Genomic DNA, 22,730 nt, shown 5'->3' on the forward strand with positions numbered 1-22,730 from the left:
AAACCATGTGCGCCACTGACTTTTCCTCTTGTTAGCAAAATTCTGTAGGCCGTTTAATGCCGATTAAAAGTTGTTGATATGTTGTCGAGCTCGGTCTTCTTGATGAGATAAACACAATTTTATTAATCTGCCTTAATCCCATTTAAAATTTTTTAATTAATTTATATATTTATAAAAATAAATGTCATTAACTGGCTAGAGTGTTAAATAAGTACTCATTAATTCCTTATGAAAAATACGAAAAAAAAATCCTATAAACACGAGTGCGGAAATGCTGTTTTAAAGTTACAGTTTGTTAAGACTTTAAAAATAATAGGTCGTTTGTCATCATCATCTGTTTAAAGGCTTCGGCATATTTTCAACACACAATTTCAAAAAATGCAGTAAAATATCTCGAAAATTTAGTTCTTAAAAGAACTGTTTGTGCTTAGAAGTACAATTTAAGAAAACAACTGTGAAAAACGGCAAAGAACGAAAATTACTCCCAAAAATTCAACAACACGATATTATACAAAATAACTGACTATTGTCAAATAATAAACGACAACGTTGCTGAACATGGCGCAATGTGACCAATAGGGTGGAACGAAAAAAAAAATTCAAAAATATTTTCACACAAGCCTCAAAATGTGCCTTGAGACAAGTAATTTTTTTTCTCAAAAGCTAAGTGCCCTGCCTTGGTATCTTCAGGTTCCTCACGGGCCTTAAAAGCTGAGATATTTTGAAAAATATTTGTTTTTTTGCCCGTCAACATATTTGATAATTATTTATCTTTTACCTTTAACACACTGCTTAACATGACTATAAAATATAACCCAATAATGTTATCCAAACTAAATCACTTAAATTATTGTTTTCCGGTTCCTCAATATATTTGAAACTTGTCCACCTGCATGATAAACTACCGTCCGTGGCACTTGCCTGTGACAAAACTGGAGTTTGAGATCACGCTGCCGCTATAATATATATATATATATATATATATATATATATATATATATATATATATATATATATATATATATATATATATATATATATATATATATATATATATATATATATATATATAATCGCAAATGCTGTTTTAGAGGATATTCGAGTAGTGTCTAAAAGCAGTTCTACACAGATAGTAGATGGAATGAAGATCAGGAGGGCCAGAATGTCTCAACGTAACGTTTGTATTAGTGTATTAGGTGAAATGTCGTTATTAGGCGTGTTTTATTAGACAATTTCAATTCTGTGTTATTAGACAGTTTCAATTCTCCTGAATTTTACAACAACTAGGGTTTCACAATTCTCTAGTTTCTGTCCAATAACACCTTTGAGTCCACCTGGACCAGAAGTTTCACCATCTAGCTCTTTTACTAAATGTCGCAAAGGAAGTTCATTTAAATGGAATAAACAAATTAACCATTGGAAGGGACATTTTAATTCTTTTTCCAACAAACGAATAGCGCCATTTTTCACTCCCGTATTCACAACAGTTCCATCTGTCCCAACTGCTACTAAATCGGAAAGTTCTGTCAAGTCAAACTTTTCTTTCAAGAAATTAACCAAAGACCGTTTTATATAACATGCAGATCCGCTTTCCGGTGTGACATGGCCCAAATACTTAGAACCGGGTTCACTTAGAATAGAAATATGTTCTTCCACAACGCGTTTTCTCTTCCTTTTATTCTTATTGTAAATAATAGTAGAGTCCTTTCGACCATCAAAAAACAAGCCTAATAACGACATTACACCTAATACACTAGTACAAACGTTACGTTGAGACACTCTGGCCCGCCTGATCTTCATTCTATCTACTATCTGCGTAGAACAGCTTTTAGACACTACTCCAATATCCTCTAAAGCAGCATTTGCGATTATAGCGGCAGCGTGATCTGAAACTCCAGTTTTGTCACAGGCAAGTGGCACGGATGGTAGTTTATCCTGCAGGTGGACAAGTTTCAAATATATTGAGGAACCGGAAAACTTATTGGGTTATATTTTATAGTCATGTAGCAATTATGTATATATGTAGCAATTATGTATATAATTATCAAATATGTTGACGGGCAAAAAAAACAAATATTTTTCAAAATATCTCAGCTTTTAAGGCCCGTGAGGAACCTGAAGATACAAAGGCAGAGCGGTCAGCTTTTGAGAAAAAAAATTACTTATCTAAAGGCACATTTTGAGACTTGTGTGAAAATATTTTGCAAACAATTTTTTTTTTCGTTCCACCCTAGTGACCAACTAGGCGATAATAAAAATCAGTTTAAACTATTTTTTGCAGCTTTACTCTAAATAAAATATCTGTTAAATCATTTGCTCTATAAAGTAAAGTATAATAAAGAGCTGCTTGGTATCTTAAATTAGTCCACAAATTTAAACATTTTTGCTAAAATTTCATTTACTCATGTTTATAGGCTTTAGTGCTCTATAAAGTAAAGTATAATGATAAGCTGCTTGGTATCTTAAATTAGTCCACAAATTTAAAAATTTTTGCTAAAATTTCATTTACTCATGTTTATAGGCTTAGTGGCAATTTCGATGTGATTGATGACGTGCATCTGAAAATGTTTTGCGATTACAATAGAACATCCAAAAAGGGATTTATTTAAATTTTTTTTTGTATAATTATACAGAGCAAAAGGTTTTGGTTTTAATCAAATTCAAAACATCAATTGAGACCGAAGTGTAAATTTATGTAAATCAATTAACTAACAATGCCAAATGCCATACGATATGGTCTTTCTCAATAACCTGTAACATGATGTAAAATTTGTCTTCTTCATTATTTTGAATGCATAATACATCTTTTAGTCCCTCAAAAATCCTATTGTAATAGTGGAAGAAGCAGCGGAAGTTTTAGAAGCTCACATTATTGCAGCACTAACACAGAATTGTCAGCATCTTATATTAATAGGTGACCATCTTCAACTTAAACCAGGAGCCGCTGATTTTGAAATTGAAACTAAATACAAATTGGGTAAGTACGAAAATCAAACAAAGTTAAAATATTTAAACGGATGATTTTGATTTTCCAAGTTAAAAAGTTATAAAATATAAGTTTTTATGCATTAATATTTTCATATATTTGAAAAAAAATCTATAAAAATGTTTACATCATCTACATGGTTTTTCATTAAATGTTTTTTAGGATCTAAGCAAATCTGAATTTAGGGTGAATTAGAACTTCTGCGTATATACAGGATGTTCCACTAAGAATAGCTTTCGGCTGTATCTCCGAAAGTATTAGCCGTAGAGCCTGCGGAAAAAAAATATTTATAACTAAAGAGGCTATGAAAAATTGCTGGAAACTATTTTCAAGTTTGTATAACGGCCGCTACAGGGCTATAAAAAAATAAGAAAAAGGAGTTTTTACACAATTTTACCTAGATAACAGGTACTATAAATAATAGCTTCATGATCTTCAGTAAATTTTGAATATTTTTTATTAGAACCATTTTCGCCTATCTGCCAAAATAAAGTGGTGGGGAAGGTTAGATCTGGTTTTATTTAAATATTAATAACTCGGAACTAGATGAACGGAATCCAACAACCGGGGGCTTGTTTAAAAGAGCGTTTCTTACTCTATATTATATCGTATAAACAAAAAATCAGCAATTAAAAAGTCAGCGAAAATGGCATCTTGATATCTTCTTTCTAATCGAAGATATTAGCAAAATTATAATAGATACGATGCAAGGAAGGGTCACCCCACAACACACAGGAGAATTCATGGCGTAGGCATTGCAATCAAGAACGAAATTGCAACCAAATTAACAGAAGTACCTATTGGTGTCTCCGAACGCCTTATGACCCTAAGGTATCCCATATCAGACAAAACTTACGTCAACATCATTAGTGCCTACGCTCCCACCCTAGACGCTAAAATTGAGGATAAGGATAAATTTTACCAAACTCTGCAAAATGCTCTCCAACGAATTCCGAAGAACGAACGAATTATCTTGCTAGGTGACTTTAACGCCCGTGTCGGTAAACAACAGGAAATATGGCCTGACGTATTGGGAAAACATGGTATGGGAAACGTAAATAGCAACGGTGAACGCTTATTAACAACATGCACAGAGTATAATCTTTGCATCACCAATACGTGGTTCATGTTGAAGGACAAGTTTAAAGGTACCTGGAAACATCCCAGATCAGGCCACTGGCATCAATTGGACCACGTAATCGTTCGAAGGGCGCATCTAAAAGATGTCAGACTCACAAAAGCCAGGATAGATGCCGAATGCGGCACTGACCACCGACTTTTAATTTCAAAAATGAAAATCCAGTTAAAACCCAAACATCCACACTGTAAAAAACAAAACAACGTGACCAGATTGAACGTACGGGGTCTAGAGAACAACGATACCGTCGACGCCCTCCGGGAAGCCATCAAAGAATCACTTCCACCGATAACTCCAATCTCAATCTTGGAAGCTGAACAAGGCTGGACACAATTAAGGGATGCGATTCATAAAACCTACGAAGCTGTTCTGGGAAAGTCCAACAAAAAGAAACAACCAGACTGGTTTAACGAAAATCAACGTCATATACAGGCTTTGTTGGAACAAAAGTATAGAGCACATCAAGCAGTCACTTTAAATCCACACAACCCAAGGCTGGTAGACAACTTTAAAGCAGCCAACTACACGCTTCGGAGAAAACTACGCCAAATAAAAGATAACTGGTGGTCACAAAAAGCTAATCAGATTCAAGAGTACGCCACGCATCACGATTACCGTAAATTCTTCGAGGCTGTAAAAGAAGTATACGGCCCAACCAAGAAGGCAAGCTGCCCAATCATGGCACAAAATGGCGAACTTCTAAAAGAGGAAGAGCAAATCAGAAACCGCTGGAAAGAGCATTACAGCCATATCCTTAACCAAGAAAATAACCCCAATATGGAAGCGCTAAACACAATACCTCAGTATAACAGCCTCGATGTATTAGGTATCCCAATAACAGAACAGGAAATAAAGGCCTCCATAAAACAGCTTAAAAACAACAAATCAGCTGGCTGTGACGCGATTCCGGCGGAAATCTATAAGTGTGCAAGTAAAGAACTTATTGGTCATCTTAAGGCTCTCTTCGATGTCATATGGGAAAGCGGAGAGGTGCCTCAGGACTTTTGCAACGCAAATATAGTGAATATATTTAAGAACAAAGGAAGTGGATCAGACTGCGGAAACTACCGGGGAATTTCACTCTTGGCTATCGGCGGAAAAATTCTTGCAAAAATTATGTCAAAACGCCTGCACCCACATATAGAAAAAATCCTTCCAGAATCGCAAACGGGTTTTCGCACTAACCGCGGCACCGTCGATTCCATATTTTCCATCCGCCAACTATAGGAAAAAGTAAAAGAACAGCAGTCTAAACTTTATGTTGCATTCATCGACCTAACAAAAGCCTTCAATTCTGTGAACAGAGATGCACTTTGGGCAATTATGAAAAGTTCGGAGTACCCAACAAATTTCTTACAGTGTGTAAAAGCATCATAGCAGCGTTTTTCTCTTTTGAAGAAGGGCATTTTTAGAAAAGCGATCAAAAGATAAAAAAACGCTACTGAGACTATCAAAATGTTGATATAATAATAATATTTTGATAAACTATCCCTTTAAAAGCAACTTTTTTTAAAAAAATTAATTTAATTTAATTTTTTTTCCGTTATCCTTTTTAGTTACTTGAATTCAGTGAAGCGTCGTTTCTTGTTCACTGTCATTGATATCTTAATTATTAGATATTAATACACCTAGTATTATTGTATTCTGGTACATTGTCGATTTTTTGAATAAAATAATCTTGTTTATCTTATTTTTTATTAGAATGGTCATAATCAAGAGGGCTAGTGATAGAGAAATAGCCCTGTTAGAAAAATAAGGCATTAAGGGCTTATTTTTTCTTATTTATTATAATTTTGTTAATAACTTTGGTTTGAAAAAAGATATCAAAATGCGGTTTTCGCTGACTTTTTAAGCTTTTATTACTCTTTAGTATCAGCCAAAAGTACATAATATACTATCGCCTTTATTTTTTTTTAAAAAAACGCGTATTGTAGAGGAAAATAGTTCTTACAAATAAGATCCAAAACTTACTGAAGATTATGAAGCTATTATTTATAGTACATCGTATCTAGGCATAATTTCTTAAAAATTCTATTTTGTTATTTTCCATAGCAGTTACGCCCTCTAGTGGTTGTTTATGTATGGTCGGATATGTAGAGACAAACTTGAAAATAATTTCCAGCAATTTCTTATGGTCTCTTTAGTTATAAATATTATTTTCCGCAAGCCGTACGACTAATACTTTCCAAGATACAGCCAAGAGCAATTGTTAGTGGGACACCCTGTACATATGTGATAATGTATACTAATACGAGCGCTAACAACTAAATGTTGGGACAAACAAAATTTTTTTGAAAATTTTGATTTACATAAACTGAATTATTAAATTTAAGAACTACATTAACAATACATTAAAATGTGTCATTTCTAATGAGTATTTAAATATATAGTTTGGTTTCTATAAACATTAAAATAAACTGTGACAAGTAAATGTTCGGACATTTTAAGAAAAAACTATTTTAATATGGCGTTATATCGATCTGCGTTTTTAGAACCGCTGCAATCCTGTCTGGCATTATTTTTATTAATGAGTGACATAAGCCAATTTCAGAATTTTGGAATAATTCATCTAATATCATCGTCAAATGGGCAACGGTTTATTGGAAATTATCACCCATTTTTGTTTCATTTTATACCACAACGCCTCGTTAACATTGAGGTTCGGACTATTCGAAGGCCATTAAGGGACCTTAATGTTATTGTCCCTAAACCATTTTTTAATAGTTTTAGCCATATAACATAGAGCAGCGTCCTGTTGAAATATAAAATGCATGTCCTGGTAAAGATCTCTCGCACTTGGCACAAGATTTTTCAAAATTTCTTGATTTTTTTACTCAGTTAATTATTGTACCACCTCATACCTTCCTAGACCCATTGTGGACAAACACACTCAATTCATACTGCCTCTAGGAAATTGCACTGTACTTTTGAGGCACTCTTTATCAAATACACACTTTAGCGATGTTTGATTATTTTTATTTTATTGATATTAAAATGGCTCATGGGCACTTGCAATTGCAATTTATGATTGAAATTATCTGTTGATAAAGATTGCTTCAAAAGGATAGTGAAATTTCCTAAAAGCATTTTGTTTTTTTATGGCGTGTGTCCGCAATGGGTCTAAGAGTGTATGAGGTGTTAGGAGGCACCATTAATGCTTCAAAATATCAAGGAATTTTGAAAAACACTTTTGTGCCAAGTGTGGTAGACATTTACCAGAACATGAATTTTATATTTAAACAAGATGGTAGTACATGCCATACGGTTAAAACCAAAGATATTTAAACTCGGGAGATACAATGATCCATTCATAAAACGCTCTAAAGCTTCATCACACATTGGTTTGCGAAAATCAACGAGTGCAAGAGAGAATGGATAGAGAAGGAAATAGGGATATCTGCTCGATGGCAACAATGTAGTTGTGTACAAAGATTAGACGTTTGAGGTCAATTTCCAGTGGCGTGCCGATCGACCGACAGTATTTTAAGGAAATTAAAATAATTGTTTAATAAATTAAAATAAAATAATAATAAAACTTACATCTTACATATTTGTCGCATTGTAAAAAAAATAAGTTGAGGGAGGATAGCGAAATAAAATAAAAACCGGCATAATTTTTTATTATAAGATGGCTTTTCACATAAGAATAACGATTAAAAATTAATAAGCGTTTTTTACTTTATTTTATTAAATAAAATATCAAATTTTAGGTGTATTAGTAAATGCAGTTTCAATATCTTGTTTCAAACCTTGTTCGTCTCCGGCGAATGAGATTCCCTCTATTAGAATAACAAAATAAAATAGTTATTTTAACCTAATAACACAATATTTTATATATAAAATAATACAAACTTTATTATTATATACCTATATGAATTTTACAACTACAATAAAAAACAGTGAATAAAATTTAAAATGTGCCTTATAATTTTTATTAGTTCACAATTGTTCATTAATGAGGGAATAAGAAGTAAGAAAATTCAACATTTATTTAACTTAACTTTCATTTTAGGGATGTTTCAAACACAGTAAATCAGAACTGAAAATATAAAATGTATATTATACCGTATGATCGAATAAAAACGGCGTCAGCGATGGCTATGAAATGAATATCGCTATCATTTTATACGTAAATTTATATAGGAAATGCCATCGATCGTCATTTCCAAGCCAACTGGACGCCGTTTTTATTCGGTCATACGGTATGTGTATATCTAAGCAAAATTATTTGATATAATACACAGTCATCAGAAAAGTCTAGCGATAATTTTACAAAATCATAAATAAAATAAAATGGTGATTGTTTAGTAAACGGTTCTTAGTTTAAAAAAAAATATTTAGTTTTTTTTCTCTTGTTTGCAAAAGAAAATTCATATTGTTTATAAATAATAAAAAGTGCATATGCAAAGAATTTCAATACAATAAAATGTAAGAAAGTCATAAAATTCATGTAATAAGAACATTAATTATATGTACGTCAAAAGATGTCCATTTACATTATAGCAACCAGAATTTAAAACAAAAGCCGTATAAAATTGTAACGGCAACAAAAAAAGTAAGGCCGCAAAATTCCATCTTTGGTACACCCCAATAAAATTTTCACAAAAGGTAGGTAATGTTTTGTCAAACCCAAGTAGGTACCTAGATTAGATTTATTCTTATAAGAAAGTACGGTTTTTCGAAAATAGATGTTGTTTATAAATTACAGGCGGTTTATAGAACTTTAATTTAATTTTTAACATTCAATGGCCTTTCTTAAAAGGGGAACAGAAATTGTTATTAACTTATTGGTAATTAGTATGTACCATGTATCTTTTTCCTACAAATAATTTAATTAATATATAATTTAAAAAACATAATAAATATATGATTTAAAAAGTAAACCTAAAAATATAATTTAGAGATCTGCTATTTTTTATGTCTAGGTACGCCTCTGATCTACAGAGAATAGGATATAGTAATATACCTAACCCTACTTATTTCTATTTACCGGTGAAAAGTTAAATATGGATTTAAATGATACACTCTCTTGTACACAATATATGAATGCACCATATTTTCAAATTAATGTCCACAGAAGTCCACAAAATAACGCAAAAATACTATAATACTGCAAATAAAGAATATGGAGCTTGATCGGCGGCATAGCAACATCGCAAAAGGAGAATCTAGGATTTTCCATTCATCCTCGAAATACGTTGTACTACGCCGGCATATTTCTAAAACTGACATTGCCAAACTGCTTTTTATTAAAAGAAACACGACCATGATATTTTTATTCCATTATAAAATTAAAAATAATAAAGCAGTTAAGCATTAAATGAAAAATTCACGTTAGCAAATTAATGTAGTTGATATATTACAAAAATATAACGAAATTATTTATTACTTAATAATTGGTTGTGGTATTTAATCGAATACTAATACCAATATACATGTATAATAATTATAGCTCCCGTGTATAGCGTTTAACGCCTTGGGAGTAGCAAGGTACAGCTTGCCATACTAGAGCCGTTCGGTATTCAAGGAAGGTAATGTGGCTAGCATTACGCTTCAACCGCCTATTATTACCTCAGGATTGTGAATCCCAAGTACTCATTTAAGGCTGAGTCGACCTAGGTACCCAAGCTATTTTTATTTTAATAAGAATAGTCGGCTGATGAAATGCCGGGTGTGGGATTGTATATACAGGTAAATCTGGTAAATCAATATACCCAATATTGATTTACCAACATACAGTACCAATATTGTACCAATACAATTACCAATATTGATTTACCAGGTATACAGTACCAATATACAGGTAAATCTGGCAAATATGTTTTCGGTGTAAAAGAGATGGTTAAATAAGGATAGAATTAGGATTGATGAAGGAGAAAGGTAAACAATTGTATCTCTTGAGTTTAAATATCTTTGGTTAAAACTATTAAAAAGTGGTTTAGAGAAAATTACATCAAGGTCCTCTCATGGCCTTCAAACAGTCTGGATCTTAATGTTATCGAAACCTTGTGGCATAAAATGAAATTGCTTGATGATCCCCAACGAACCAAAAAACTTTTGAACCAACGAAAATTTTTACTCTGACGTATGTCAATCTTTAATAAAAACAATTCCAGACAGGCTTGGACTGGTTGTAAACGAGCATGCTGATGTAACGACATATTATTTATTATGTAGCAATAATTATTTCTTAAAGTGTGCGAACATTTAGTTGTCACGATATTGTGTAATGTTTTTGTTTATTTATTCGCCTACAGTTTATTTTAACGTTTATAGGAACCAAATTATTGAAATACTCATTAGAAATGATAAATTTTAATATATTTTTAAATTATGTAAATTATAGTTTTCAATAAATTTTTGTTTGTCCGAATATTTAGTTGTTAGGGCTCGTATATGCTGATAATTTAATTGCTTTTTAGGTGTTAGTTTGTTTGAACGAATGGTTAACAATAACATTCAGTGTTACACTTTAAATGTCCAGCATCGTATGAAACCGGAAATATCAAGTCTTATTAAACCAACTATTTATAAAGATTTGGAAGATCATGAATCTACCTTACAAAGAGATCCTATTTTGGGTAATTTCTGTGTGTTTTGTCAGGGATATAAAATGATCGTATAATTTTGCAGGAGTCGAAAAATGCTTATATTTTATTAATCATGATAAACCTGAAAGTGAATGTCAAGATCAAAGTAAGAAGAATACTCACGAAGCAACATTTTTAATTGCACTAGCGCGACATTTAATATTAAATGGTTACGAACCAGAACAAATAACAATCTTAGCAGCTTACCTTGGGCAAATGTTTGATATGTTGAACGAAATAGAAAAACCGCATAATGCGATGTTCCTAAAAAATGTTAGAGTTGCTGTTTTAGATAATTACCAAGGTGAGCAAAAACGATTTACCTCCTGATAAATGTACTGTATCATTCAAAAAGTATTCCTCAAGCCAAACCATATCGTTGCGCTAAAACCTGTAATAGTGGAGTGCTTTAAGCCCTTATGGGATACAAACAAAGACATTATAAAGATAGACCGAACATTTCATTCATAAATACTCGTTGGTAGTGTATCAAACATTCCAATGTGTCAAACAAGGACAGAAGAGACAGAGAAGTCTAAAATTTCCGACCCCGGCAACTAGGCGCATTTGGATTATTCTAATAGCCAGTGGCGTATCGTTTTTTGGAACGAATTTAATTAGTAAAGTAAAAGTAAAGTAATTAGTAAAATTTTTACTCCATATTAATATACTACATTAACACTTTTTCGTTAGATGAGTTTTGTTATAAGGTCTAATATAATAATTTAATTAATATCCCACATATATTTATGTTGAAACGTTAGTAGGTAGTTTTCGAAAATCGCTCCAACGTCGATATTCAATTTAAACTTTCAGTTACTTCTATATAAACACTCAGTTACTTTTGAGTACTTACAGGGTGACTCAGGCTTCGAAACAGTTCTATATTAGATTTGTGGTTAGTGACTTTTCTTTCAATTTTTTTTTTTAGAATATGGAGGCAATGGTAAAGCACGTTTTAGACATTTTTGTAATCATAGGTGGCCGGAACATATTTTCAAACTAAAGTTGTAGATTTGCCATTAAATTCCCATTCCAGAAATACCTAGGGTTGCCACCTTTTTTTTGAAAAGGACAGTCCTTTTTTGGAATAACTTGTCCTTTTGACTTTTTTGACTTAAAAAGTCATTTTATTTACGTATTTTCCCTGAGAGAGGAAGAGAACTTAGAACTTCCCGTTTAATCTCTGAGAAAATTACCTACAGCAAACAAAAATATTCTTTTCGTCCAAAACTTATAAATAAATTTTTCTTGTTTAGAATAGGCAACATTATTTAGAATTTTTCGTTTAATCTCAAATGATAGTTTAGGTTTTAGTTTTACCTTTTTTGATCTTAAAAAGAACTTTTCAAAATTAGTAATTAGTAACGATTTAGTTAGTTACTAATTAGTTACGCAATCGATAGCTTCCTGTGAAGTACTGTGTAATAGTTGTTTAATCTTGTATTATTAATAACTTCCTATAATTAAAATCAATATTTATTTTAATCCTTTTAGTCTCTGAATAAAGGGCATTTATCATTAAAAATATCAAATCTGTGTGCTACAGTATGGGATTTATGTCGCATAATAATGAATATTACGTTTATTTACAAATCCATTACTTAGGTAGCTTAATCAGACAATCAAATTTTAGTTAAACGTCCCAATCTTCATGAACTGTATTAAGCATATGTATTGCGGTTTGAATCACCCTGTATGTTGACAAAAATATTTAGAAAATGTGCGTTACAATGGCCCCGATCTTATGTAAAGATTGAAATAAAAATCACAAACCAAAAACGTAATAGGTAAAAAGCTTTTTGGAGGCCTGGGTCACTCTGTATATAGGTATGTATAAAACTAGTAGCCTAAGAATTATTTATAGTTCGTCCCATTCTAAAAAAAGGTAAACACTATACAAATAACTCTAGGAAGAGGTATTTGTATTGTACGGTGGTAAAAACTTGTCTAAACAAGACCGAAGGGGCAGATATAAGATACAATTAAGCAATAAAATGTAAAAAAGGTCGGGTAAAAACCTTTGTTTATTAGTTGAGCAAAATTCCTTTAGAATATCGTATACAATGACCAAAATATGACGCAATTTAAAAAAAATGTCACTTTCTGGCATATAATAAAGTTTCAAATGCAACGTTTATATTCAAATTTGTTATGATCTACAACAGTTAGGTAGTAATTGAGACGAATTATAATTCAATTACCGGCTACTACGTTCTTGTTTTAATAGATCAAAATTCAACAAATATAATTAGAAATTATTTTAATTTTAAGAGGCTCCCTTGTGGGACGCCTATGTACGATTACGGCGGAAACAATACCTACCTGTGAAAAGACAAATTCGGGTAATTTGAGCACACATTTGACACTGTCCTACCATATTCAAAATTCGCAGATTCAAAGGTACGTTAAACAAAAACAAAAACTACTGAAAACCACTGAAAAGTTCATTTCGGCCTTGATTCCGACTTCAAACACACCGTAAGCTAAACGTAGTACGCTATAACAGACCATTGGCCGTCGCGAGGGGTGGTGGGACGGACGGCTCATTTCATTCTGGAAGACTAGCAGCGACGTTGCCAATAGTTCTAGACGTTTCGGCACATTAAACAGTAAACATGTCCTTTAATAGTAACGCGTATATCCTCTGGTTAATAACATATTATTACGCATGCTTCTTTAAAAATAAACTATTAATTTAATTAAGAAATTGAGATTTATTGATATCCGGTGAAGGTTTTAAAGTCACCTTTTCTGCAAATCAAACTAAGTAGATAGGCGCAAATTTGAGATGTGGCAATGTCGCCTTCTCTATCTCAGTTGGTTTTTACAGTACGTAGTCAACCTCCGATTGTTTGATCGGGTTAAAATGCACAATGTGATATCTGTTCTTACTAAATCTATGGATACAAACCTCGGAATTCATTTGCTGTGAATGATTTTTTAAAAAACTTTTTGCGTTGTATTGTTAATAAAATATATTACAAAGTTTACCCATTTAAATTCGTTGCTTTCACTTTACTATTTAAATAAACACACATATATAAATGCATACATACAAAATGGATCCGTGTTTCGAAAAAGATCTGTATCAGGATTCCTATTTGACATTTTCACTCCAAACCTTTTTCAAAATATTAATGGTACTTCACATTTCAAAAATATTTTTATATATATTCAGGGTGAGTAAAATATATTTTTACACGTAAGTTTTAGTTTTTCAAATAAAATGCTTTATATTTCAGTGAATTTGCTATAAACTTCCGGTTCCAAAAATACCTTAATATCATAAGTATACAGAGTGGTTTTTGAATTGTGACCACGTCCATGAGGACGTCAATCTAGACCTCCAGGAACCTTCGTATGTGAATTTCTAATCGAGACGATCGACTTATTGTAAGTTTATCGCTAAGAAACCGCCGTTTGCCAGCTTTTCAAATTTATAATGAATTGTACGTAAGGAACGTACATATTAACTACCGGACTATAAGAAGAAGACTAAATAAAGCAAATCTTATGTCAAGAAGGTCTGCCTAACCTAACTTACTAGACCTGTTGACTAGGACCAAAAGCAAAGACATGGTCTTAATGTAAAAATTACGAAATGTTAGTGTCTTCTTCAAAAGCGAATATCTCTAACAAAAATAAAGCTAATGAGGTGAACCAAAAACAAACTATCGAGAAAGTATGTATCTAGATGATAAAATGAGTTTTAATTTCTTTCGGTTTTACCATACTCCACAGGGTCTTTCAAACTTTCGCCAAAATATCAACATTTTGTTTTCCCTCGTATAATTAACAGATGGGGAGTTTCATTTTTAATTTAGAACAAGATACTAAAAAGTCAAATAATTTGGCTACACACTGCTTAAAAAATCATCAAAATCGGCCCATTAAAACAAAATATATTATATTTTAAAATACATCAAAGTTTTAAGGTGCCCATTTTTCGTCCGGTGAATGTATTTCAAAAACTATTATATTTCTTGCTGTTGTAACATATTCCACAGGGTGTTTCAAACTTTCACCAAAATATCAACATTTTGTTTTCCCTTGTATAATTAACAGATGGGAGTTTCATTTTTAATTTAGAAAGAGATACTAAAAAGTCAAGTGATTTGGCTACATGCTGCTTAAAAAATCATCAAAATTGGCCCACTGGAACAAAATATATTAAACTTTAAAATACATCAAAGTTTTAAGGTGCCCATTTTTCCTCTTGCTGTCGGTGAATGTATTTCAAAAACTATACATTTTAGTGATATACTTTTCTAATGAAACTCGTCTTTATTTTTTACTAGAATCCGAAAATCAGTTAATATATAGAGTGTTCCATTGCAAAAAAAAACAACTTTGATATGCAATCATATTTTTTGGGGACAGCCTGTAGAACTCTATATAATTTTAAAAAATGCTTTAAATCTACTTACATAAATAAGCTTACAAAATTTCACTTCAATACAAACTTCTAGTTTTCTTTGCAAAAACCGCGTCATATATGACGCGCCACCCTGTATAATTCGATTTCAATCAAAATTTCAATGATTAGAATATAAGCAGAATAGGTATAGCTTATGCATTAGATTTATTTGTTTCAATAAATTTACTAAAAGAAAATTTAAAAAATCAAAAAATTAAGAAGGAAATAACTAAGAATTTGCTAAAATTACTAAAATAAAAAAACAAAAGCAACGAAATAAAATGGGTAAACAATTTAGTATTTTATCTATAAAACACAATGCAGAAGGTATCACAATAATACATTCACACTAATTGAATTCCGAGGTAGAAGTCTCTGGGCACTCCACTATAAACTTATTTACTTGATCATTATAAGCTTCCTTATATCTAACTATCTTTTGAAACTTGAAAGGTCAACGTCATACATTTTTGACATTGGAATTCCTAATTCATAAGATTGTCATAATAAGAAACTTAGTAGAAACGATCTTTTAACAGTCTAAAAACTTTGTTCATTCCATTTTTACCACTGGAAATGTTATCCAATACCGTCTCAACAGCCCATACCACTCTCTTTCACCAGAGAACCAATAGGTCCTAGAGCTTTTAACGTTGTTTTTGAACAAGTTTCGATTTCAAACCAGTTAAAAATCTTTAGGTGATGCCCTCTATAAGTAGGGGTCATATTGACATCAAAATCAAATTTATCATGTCAAAAAACTCCCAGACACCAACTTTCATCCAAATATTGACATTACTTCTTCTCATTTTTATTTCGATTTTTTCGAAATCATTTCTTCATCCTCTTCGTCTATGTTTCTTGTAAGTTCAGCATAGCTTAGATTGTTTCCTCAAGTCACCGAATGTTCTAAGAGTTTTATTATTTAGATTTAGAATAATAAAGGCATTATTACAAAATTATATTTTAGTGATACAATTATTTATATTTTACGCTTATTTTATAAAATTGATATTAATATTAGGTGAAGAATGTGACATAATACTTCTCTCGTTGGTAAGAAGCAATGAAGAAAATAAAGCAGGTTTTTTAAAAATTCAAAATCGAGTTTGTGTAGCTCTGTCTAGAGCAAGAAATGGACTATACATTATAGGAAATATGAACTTATTTTTAAATTCTAACAGTCAAAACCAGGTAAGCTTACAAAATAATTAATAGCTCTTTATATTTTTTGATGTGAGTTAGCAATTGGCACTCGTTACCTATCCTCCGCTACTGAAGTTTCCTTCTTTTTGCGCCCCCTTCTAGGCATTAATGAGAAACTATTTGCACACCTTTTTAGATTTTTTAAATTTATTATTTATGCTTTTGTGAAATAATTTAGAAAGATTACATGAAATTTTTTATCTTGTGAATAGTAACTGAATTTGCGGCTGATAACTTAATCTATTAAAAATACGCAAAAAATCCACCTCCTCCTCACAATGCCACCCGGGCTTCCCTGGCCCAGTCCGACCCAGAATTTCACTGATATTAGGCTAATAAGCGAGGGTTTTAGAGTCCGAATTCTGAACAGCTACACCGATTGACGTGAAATTTTAACAGTGAATAGAGATATATGTAAGAAACAAAAGTTACATAGTAGCGATTCATGTGCTTTCACCCTGGGGGTGAGTGCCGCCCCTTCTCGGGGGTGAAAAATAACTCACCCATTTTAATTGCAAAAATCAATAAAGGGGCGAATTCTAAGCAAAGAATGTTCTATAACATTTTTTTAGAAAATTAATATTTTCCTAGTTATTTAGGATTGACAATGTTGATTTTTCATCTAAAAACTGCATATTTTTCTGCCATTTTTTATAAATAACTCGAAAACCTTGCGTTTTTTTTTCGCAAAACCCATATAATATATCTAAATACATATAACTAAACGATTCATTGCTGATTACCGTAGGTATAATAAAAGCTTAGTTATCACTCTGTAAAGTTGATTTTTTATTTTTCGAAAACTAAATTGCAGCCCTTTACCGTAAAATAGTGAAGAGCACATTTTTCGAAGAAAATGAATATGACCGTCTATAAAGTGATTTCACGAGCTACAAATTAACCTCTATAGTTGAACAGTCTTCAACTCTTCATTTTTACGAGATTTTTGGGTTCTAAGCGCTCAAAGAAGGTTGTCCTTACACGTAAGTCAAACTAAAAAAAAGTAATATCTACGAAATAAAGAGATCTACAGAAAAATTGAGAGAGCAAAAATATTGCAAAAAAAGACCTTGAATTTTTTACGTATCTTGCTTAGTTTTTGAGTTGTCAAAAAAATTTAAATTTTTTAAAAAATAAAGAAAATCAATATTTTCAACTTTTTTCCAAATTTGGGCATTCTAAACCGCTCGAATTTGCAGAGCTCATTGTTAGTACCTAAATATAGCCAACTGTACATATATTACCCTTAGTTTTTATTTTTATGTTTTTAGTCATAGATTTTGTTAATTTTTTTTTCGAAAAAATGAGGTGACTATTTTTACCAATCATAACTCCGCGAGTTTTTGAGCTACGAACTTGAAAAGACTTTTTAAAAAAGCATTTGAAAGGTCTTTTCAAGCACTTGTGTTCTTTCGCCATTATTTTACGGTAAAAGGTTGCATTTTTTTTAGTTTTCGAAAAATAAAAAAATCACCTTTACAGAGTGATAACTTGACTGTTATTACACCTACGGTAATCAGAGATTGCTTAGAATTCGCTTTATTGATTTTTGCAATTAAAATGGGTGATTTATTTTTCACCTCCGAGAAGGGGTGGCACTTACCCCCACGGTAAAAGCACACATCGCTACTATGTAACTTTTGTTTCTTACATATATCTTCATTCACTGTTAAAATTTCAGGTCAATCGGTGCGGGTGTCAAGAATTCAGAGGTATAATACTCTATTTTTATCCTCGCTTACTGGCCTATGTATGTATTCTAAACTATCATAAAAATATAAACAATTTTATAAATGTTTCAGGATGGCTACAACGACGTCCCGTAATCCTGCTGTTAAAACATAACAACTGGTTTTTATAGATAAAGTCCAATTGTTTTGTTTTAACAGCAGGATTACGGGACGTCGTTGTAGCCACCCTTAGTGGTTTAAAATGTTAACTAAACATGTATTTTTTATTTTTTAAGATTTGGGGTAAAGTAAATGAGGCCCTTCAAAGTCAAAATGCTATAGGCGATTCACTAACTTTGCAATGCCAAATACATCCTCACAATTTTACCCAAGTTAGATCGGCGGAAGACTTTGAAATAATTTCTGAAGGTGGATGCAGTCTCCCGTGTAATACTTTGTTGGCTTGTGAGCATTATTGTAAACGGACATGCCATGTGGGAGATCGGGACCATGCTCAGTTCCAATGTAATGACCCTTGCCGCCTGTAAGTTATAGTTAAAATAGAGCATAATAGATTTAATTTTACGTTAACGTCACTTAATTTCATAGATAAAGGAAACAAGTTTAGATTGGAACGCTCGGTTTGCCGCCAAAACATATAATTGTTTTGGGGTTCCGACGTTCGTTGTACGGGATTTGGCGCTGCTATAGCGGTTGCTAAATAAGCACAACGATCCGCCTGAATTGCGTAGTACAGGGTGCATCTCACTCGACGGGCGAGAAGTTCTTAGTTATGATTTTACCATTTGCGGTCAAAAAATAGCAATATAAGAAAATGTGTAGTATATTCTTCATAAGTAAACCAACTACACACTAGAGTTCGAATTAATTTTACACTGAAACTAGTGTGTACCCGCGACTTCGTTCGCGTCGAATTAATAATTTGTAATGGTGATGATAAAGCAAAGCAAGAATTTTCATTAACATACAAACTTGATCAAATTTTCTCACATTTGCCAAAAATAAGCTGAGAGCAGTTTAACGTCGAGCTAACGTCGAGCAGTTTAAGCAGAATCGCGGTTAATCAATTACTCAACTTTTTGGAACACCCTGTATGATTTTTTAAAAAAATTTCAAAATATGTAAAAAAACAAAATAAATTATGCGTGTCCAAGCGTTTTCCCGAAAGACTAACCGTTTTTTAAATAACAAATATTGTAATATTTGAGGGGCGTTTTCACCCTCTTGGAATTTGAGATTCGAGAAACCCCTCCCTCTCTTATCGAACCTCAACCCCACAGTCAATCCGTTTGCCAAAAATCAGCTTTAAACGTCAAGCAGTTTAAGCAAAATCGTGATTACTCAATGATCATATTTTATGAAACACCCTGTATATATTTTTAAAAAATCTTAAAATATGTAAAACAACAAAATAAAATATGCGTGTTTAAGAGTTTTTCCGAAAAACTCACCGGCTTTTAAATAAAAAATATTCTAATATTTGAGGGTGGTTTCACCCCCTTAGAATTCGTGTTTCGAAAAATCCCTTCTTATCGAACCTCTACACCCTAAAGTCAATCCGTTTTCCAAAAATCAGCTTTTTACGTCAAGGGCTTTAAGCAGGATCGTGATTAATCAATGACCAAATTTTTCAAAACACCCTGTATACATTTTTAAAAAATCTTAAAATATTATTCTGAAAATTTTTCAGAATAAATAAATACCTAAATATTGAAACTTAATAAGTAAGTACTGAAACATACAGCGCCATAATATCTCGACCTCCGCCCGTTATGCTCGTAACAGGTTGAAAAACAATGTATCTAAAACAACTGATGCGTTATTCTCCAACCCGTTGCGAGCCTCCATCGACAATCGACCGATGCAGCAGCGTTACTTTCCCACTCCGATTATCTCGACCGCCAGGCGTTATGCCCGCAACTGTTTCAAAAAAGCTGCTTCTTTTATATCCTATTATTTTTAAGCTGTTGCAAGCCCCACACGACCATCGACCGATGCAGCTACGTTCGCCGCGCCGCGCCGGTAGCGCATTCCCCACTCCGTTGTCCGTTGTATCTCGCCGCCTTTATCGATGGTTGTCGAAATAACATGTTTTCCATCCATAATCCATACTTGTTGTTTTTTGGAATTGCTTCGAGCAGCATCGAATTTCGTGGCGGTGCCGAGCGCCGACTTCGTTTCACGAACGGTCGATCTCTGCGTATCGCTATTTTATCTGTTATTTTTTAAAAGTAGTAACGGTTGCGTTATGCTATTTCTAAATATTTGTTATAAAATAACATATAGTTAAATAACAACCCATCACTATTTCATACATGCCCTTATATAAAATAAAGTTTCTTATATACAACACACTGTATTTTATTAAAAAAATTAAAAGAAAATAATAAATTTGAATAAATATTTGGCGACATAATTCCGGAAAAAGCCGAACCGCTCCGAAATTATCAAAAGCTTTGAAGAGCGACCGTTGTAAGAATAGCGCCAAATAGTATTTACATTGTTCTTATGGGCACTTTCCAATCTAAACTTGTTTCCTTTTTCTATGATTTGACGTTCTTCATATTCTAGATTATTATGTGATAATTCTGAACACACCTGCAAGAAAAGGTGTTATGAAGATTGCGGACCTTGTCATTATCCAGTAGAGCGTCATTTGAATTGTGGTCACTCAGTTACAATTGCATGTCATATTAACCCAGATACTTATAAGTGTCCTGAATTAGTACCTACGAAGCTTCCATGTAATCACGAAACAGATAAACCATGCTCATCAGATCCGATAACGTTTCCTTGTCCTTATCCATGCAATATAAGAGTAGACTCATGTGGACATACATGTCAGAGGAACTGTCATATCAGAAAGGATCCAGATCATTTGAAGGTCAGGTTTATAACCAGTTAGGTACATATACAGGGTGTCTCGGAAATAAGTGCAAGTATTTTAACTGGTAGTATATTTCGATCCTAGAAAAACGCCTACGAGGTTTTTTTGCGAAAAAAAAATTGTTCAAAATTTAAAATTTTTCTTGACATTTTCCGGGAAATTTTAAAAAACTTTTTAGTGTCACTTGTTTATTTACCTGAGAAAATCTTGCACTGTTGCAAACTCCTATGTTATCCACATTAGGATATTATTAGGTTATTCTACATAGTTCTATATTTATAAATTGACAGACAAATTTCTACACAAAAAATTAGGAATGTTAAATTTAATCTTCTATCAGTGCTCATAAATACTAATAATTCTAGAAAAAAAAACACATTAATTATTTTTAGTACTTACCCTTTCAATGAACACTTAACAAAAACCACCGAATATTAACTAAAACATTACATATTATTTTGGAATAAATTTAATAAAATGATTCATCATATTATTCACAATCAGGTCACGAAATAGAAATTTCTAAAATGTTTATCATAATTCAGAATTCAATATATCGAAAACAGCCCGACGAATAATCACTTCATTTTTGTTTTGTTTGTTTTCTTTCATGTTTCTCTGTTTTATTTTTAAAATTTAATATGAATTTGATTGTTTCGAATGTCTTGAATTTGAAATTGTTGTAACCACGGCAACGTCGCTTAATATCGTTGCATGACGCAAACTCGCCACGGCGGCGCGGCGCATGAAAAAACCAGTTGACACGCGGCACTCTTGGCGGACTGTTGGGCTGTCGATGGCATGATCGAAATACATCGAAAAAATAGCAAAAAAACAAAATACGTATTTAAAATTGTTGAGTGAAACATGTAATTTCTTAGATTGAAAGTAGTTCATAAAGCGGCGATAAGAACTGTCACAGTTACATCGATCTGTCATAAGTATATTTTTTTTAATGTTGGGTAAGTTTTTTTTTAATTTTATTTCTGCAATATCTGCCAAACTCCTCAGATGGTGTGATTTTATGACTCTTTTAAGCATATTAGTCTTTCTTGTCCATATGGCAACACAGGGCGTCGAATTACCTGAGATCCGGGCTTGATCCGGGTAATTGGATGTAGTTGGCGATATCCGCCGGCGATTCTCAAAATGTTGCTATCATTTTTTTTTATCGTTAAATAACTCGGTTATTTTCAATTTATTTTAAAAATGGCAAAGAGAAAATATGTTTTTTTTACCAGATCTACCACCCCTTAAAATATTTGCACTTATTTCTGGGACATCCTGTATATTTCTCCAAAAGATCCTATACAGGGTGAGTCTTAAATAAGTGCAAATATTTTCAGGGCTGGTAGATCTCGATAAAAGAAACATATTTTCTCTTTACCATTTTTCAGATAAGTCCAAAATAACCGAATTATATAAGTTTGAAAATTAAAAAAAATGATTTTTTTTTAATTTTGAGAGCCGCCGGATTTTTTCTGTATTTGTATCCCTTTTATTGCCGTAACCATAGAGTAAAGCCGTAACTATGGTAATATCAGAGATTAAGAAATTATACCGTGGGAAAATTTGCGGTGAACAGGCAATTCTAAAAAGTTTTCGAGAAATATACAGGGAAATTTAAAAGAGAATGCACGATTTTCAACATCTTTTTTAGCGAAAAAAAACTTCAGACGTGTTCCTGTGGTCGAAATTATATACCACCCCTGAAAATATTTGCACTTATTTAAGACTCACCCTGTATACATGGTTGTTTATCACATACGACACGGAGTATTGTAGCTGAACGATTAGATTTTTACAAATTGT

General features: G+C 32.3%; 1 protein-coding gene across 3 annotated transcripts in view; it reads left to right on the top strand.

Moving 5' to 3' along the window:
- Positions 1-22,730, top strand: part of LOC115888622 (NFX1-type zinc finger-containing protein 1-like) — a 128,205-nt gene that overhangs the window by 62,493 nt on the left and 42,982 nt on the right. For all 3 annotated transcript variants that reach the window (XM_030908387.1, XM_030908389.1, XM_030908388.1), the window contains exons 9-14: positions 2,812-2,977; positions 10,547-10,705; positions 10,758-11,018; positions 16,159-16,328; positions 18,307-18,554; positions 20,603-20,915. In XM_030908387.1, the coding sequence (XP_030764247.1) occupies positions 2,812-2,977; positions 10,547-10,705; positions 10,758-11,018; positions 16,159-16,328; positions 18,307-18,554; positions 20,603-20,915 (1,317 nt within the window). The remainder of the gene's footprint in view (positions 1-2,811; positions 2,978-10,546; positions 10,706-10,757; positions 11,019-16,158; positions 16,329-18,306; positions 18,555-20,602; positions 20,916-22,730) is intronic.

The sequence above is a fragment of the Sitophilus oryzae genome, unplaced genomic scaffold, assembly GCF_002938485.1.
Source record: "Sitophilus oryzae breed Bouriz unplaced genomic scaffold, Soryzae_2.0 scaffold_803_pilon_pilon, whole genome shotgun sequence".
NCBI lineage: Eukaryota > Metazoa > Arthropoda > Insecta > Coleoptera > Curculionidae > Sitophilus > Sitophilus oryzae.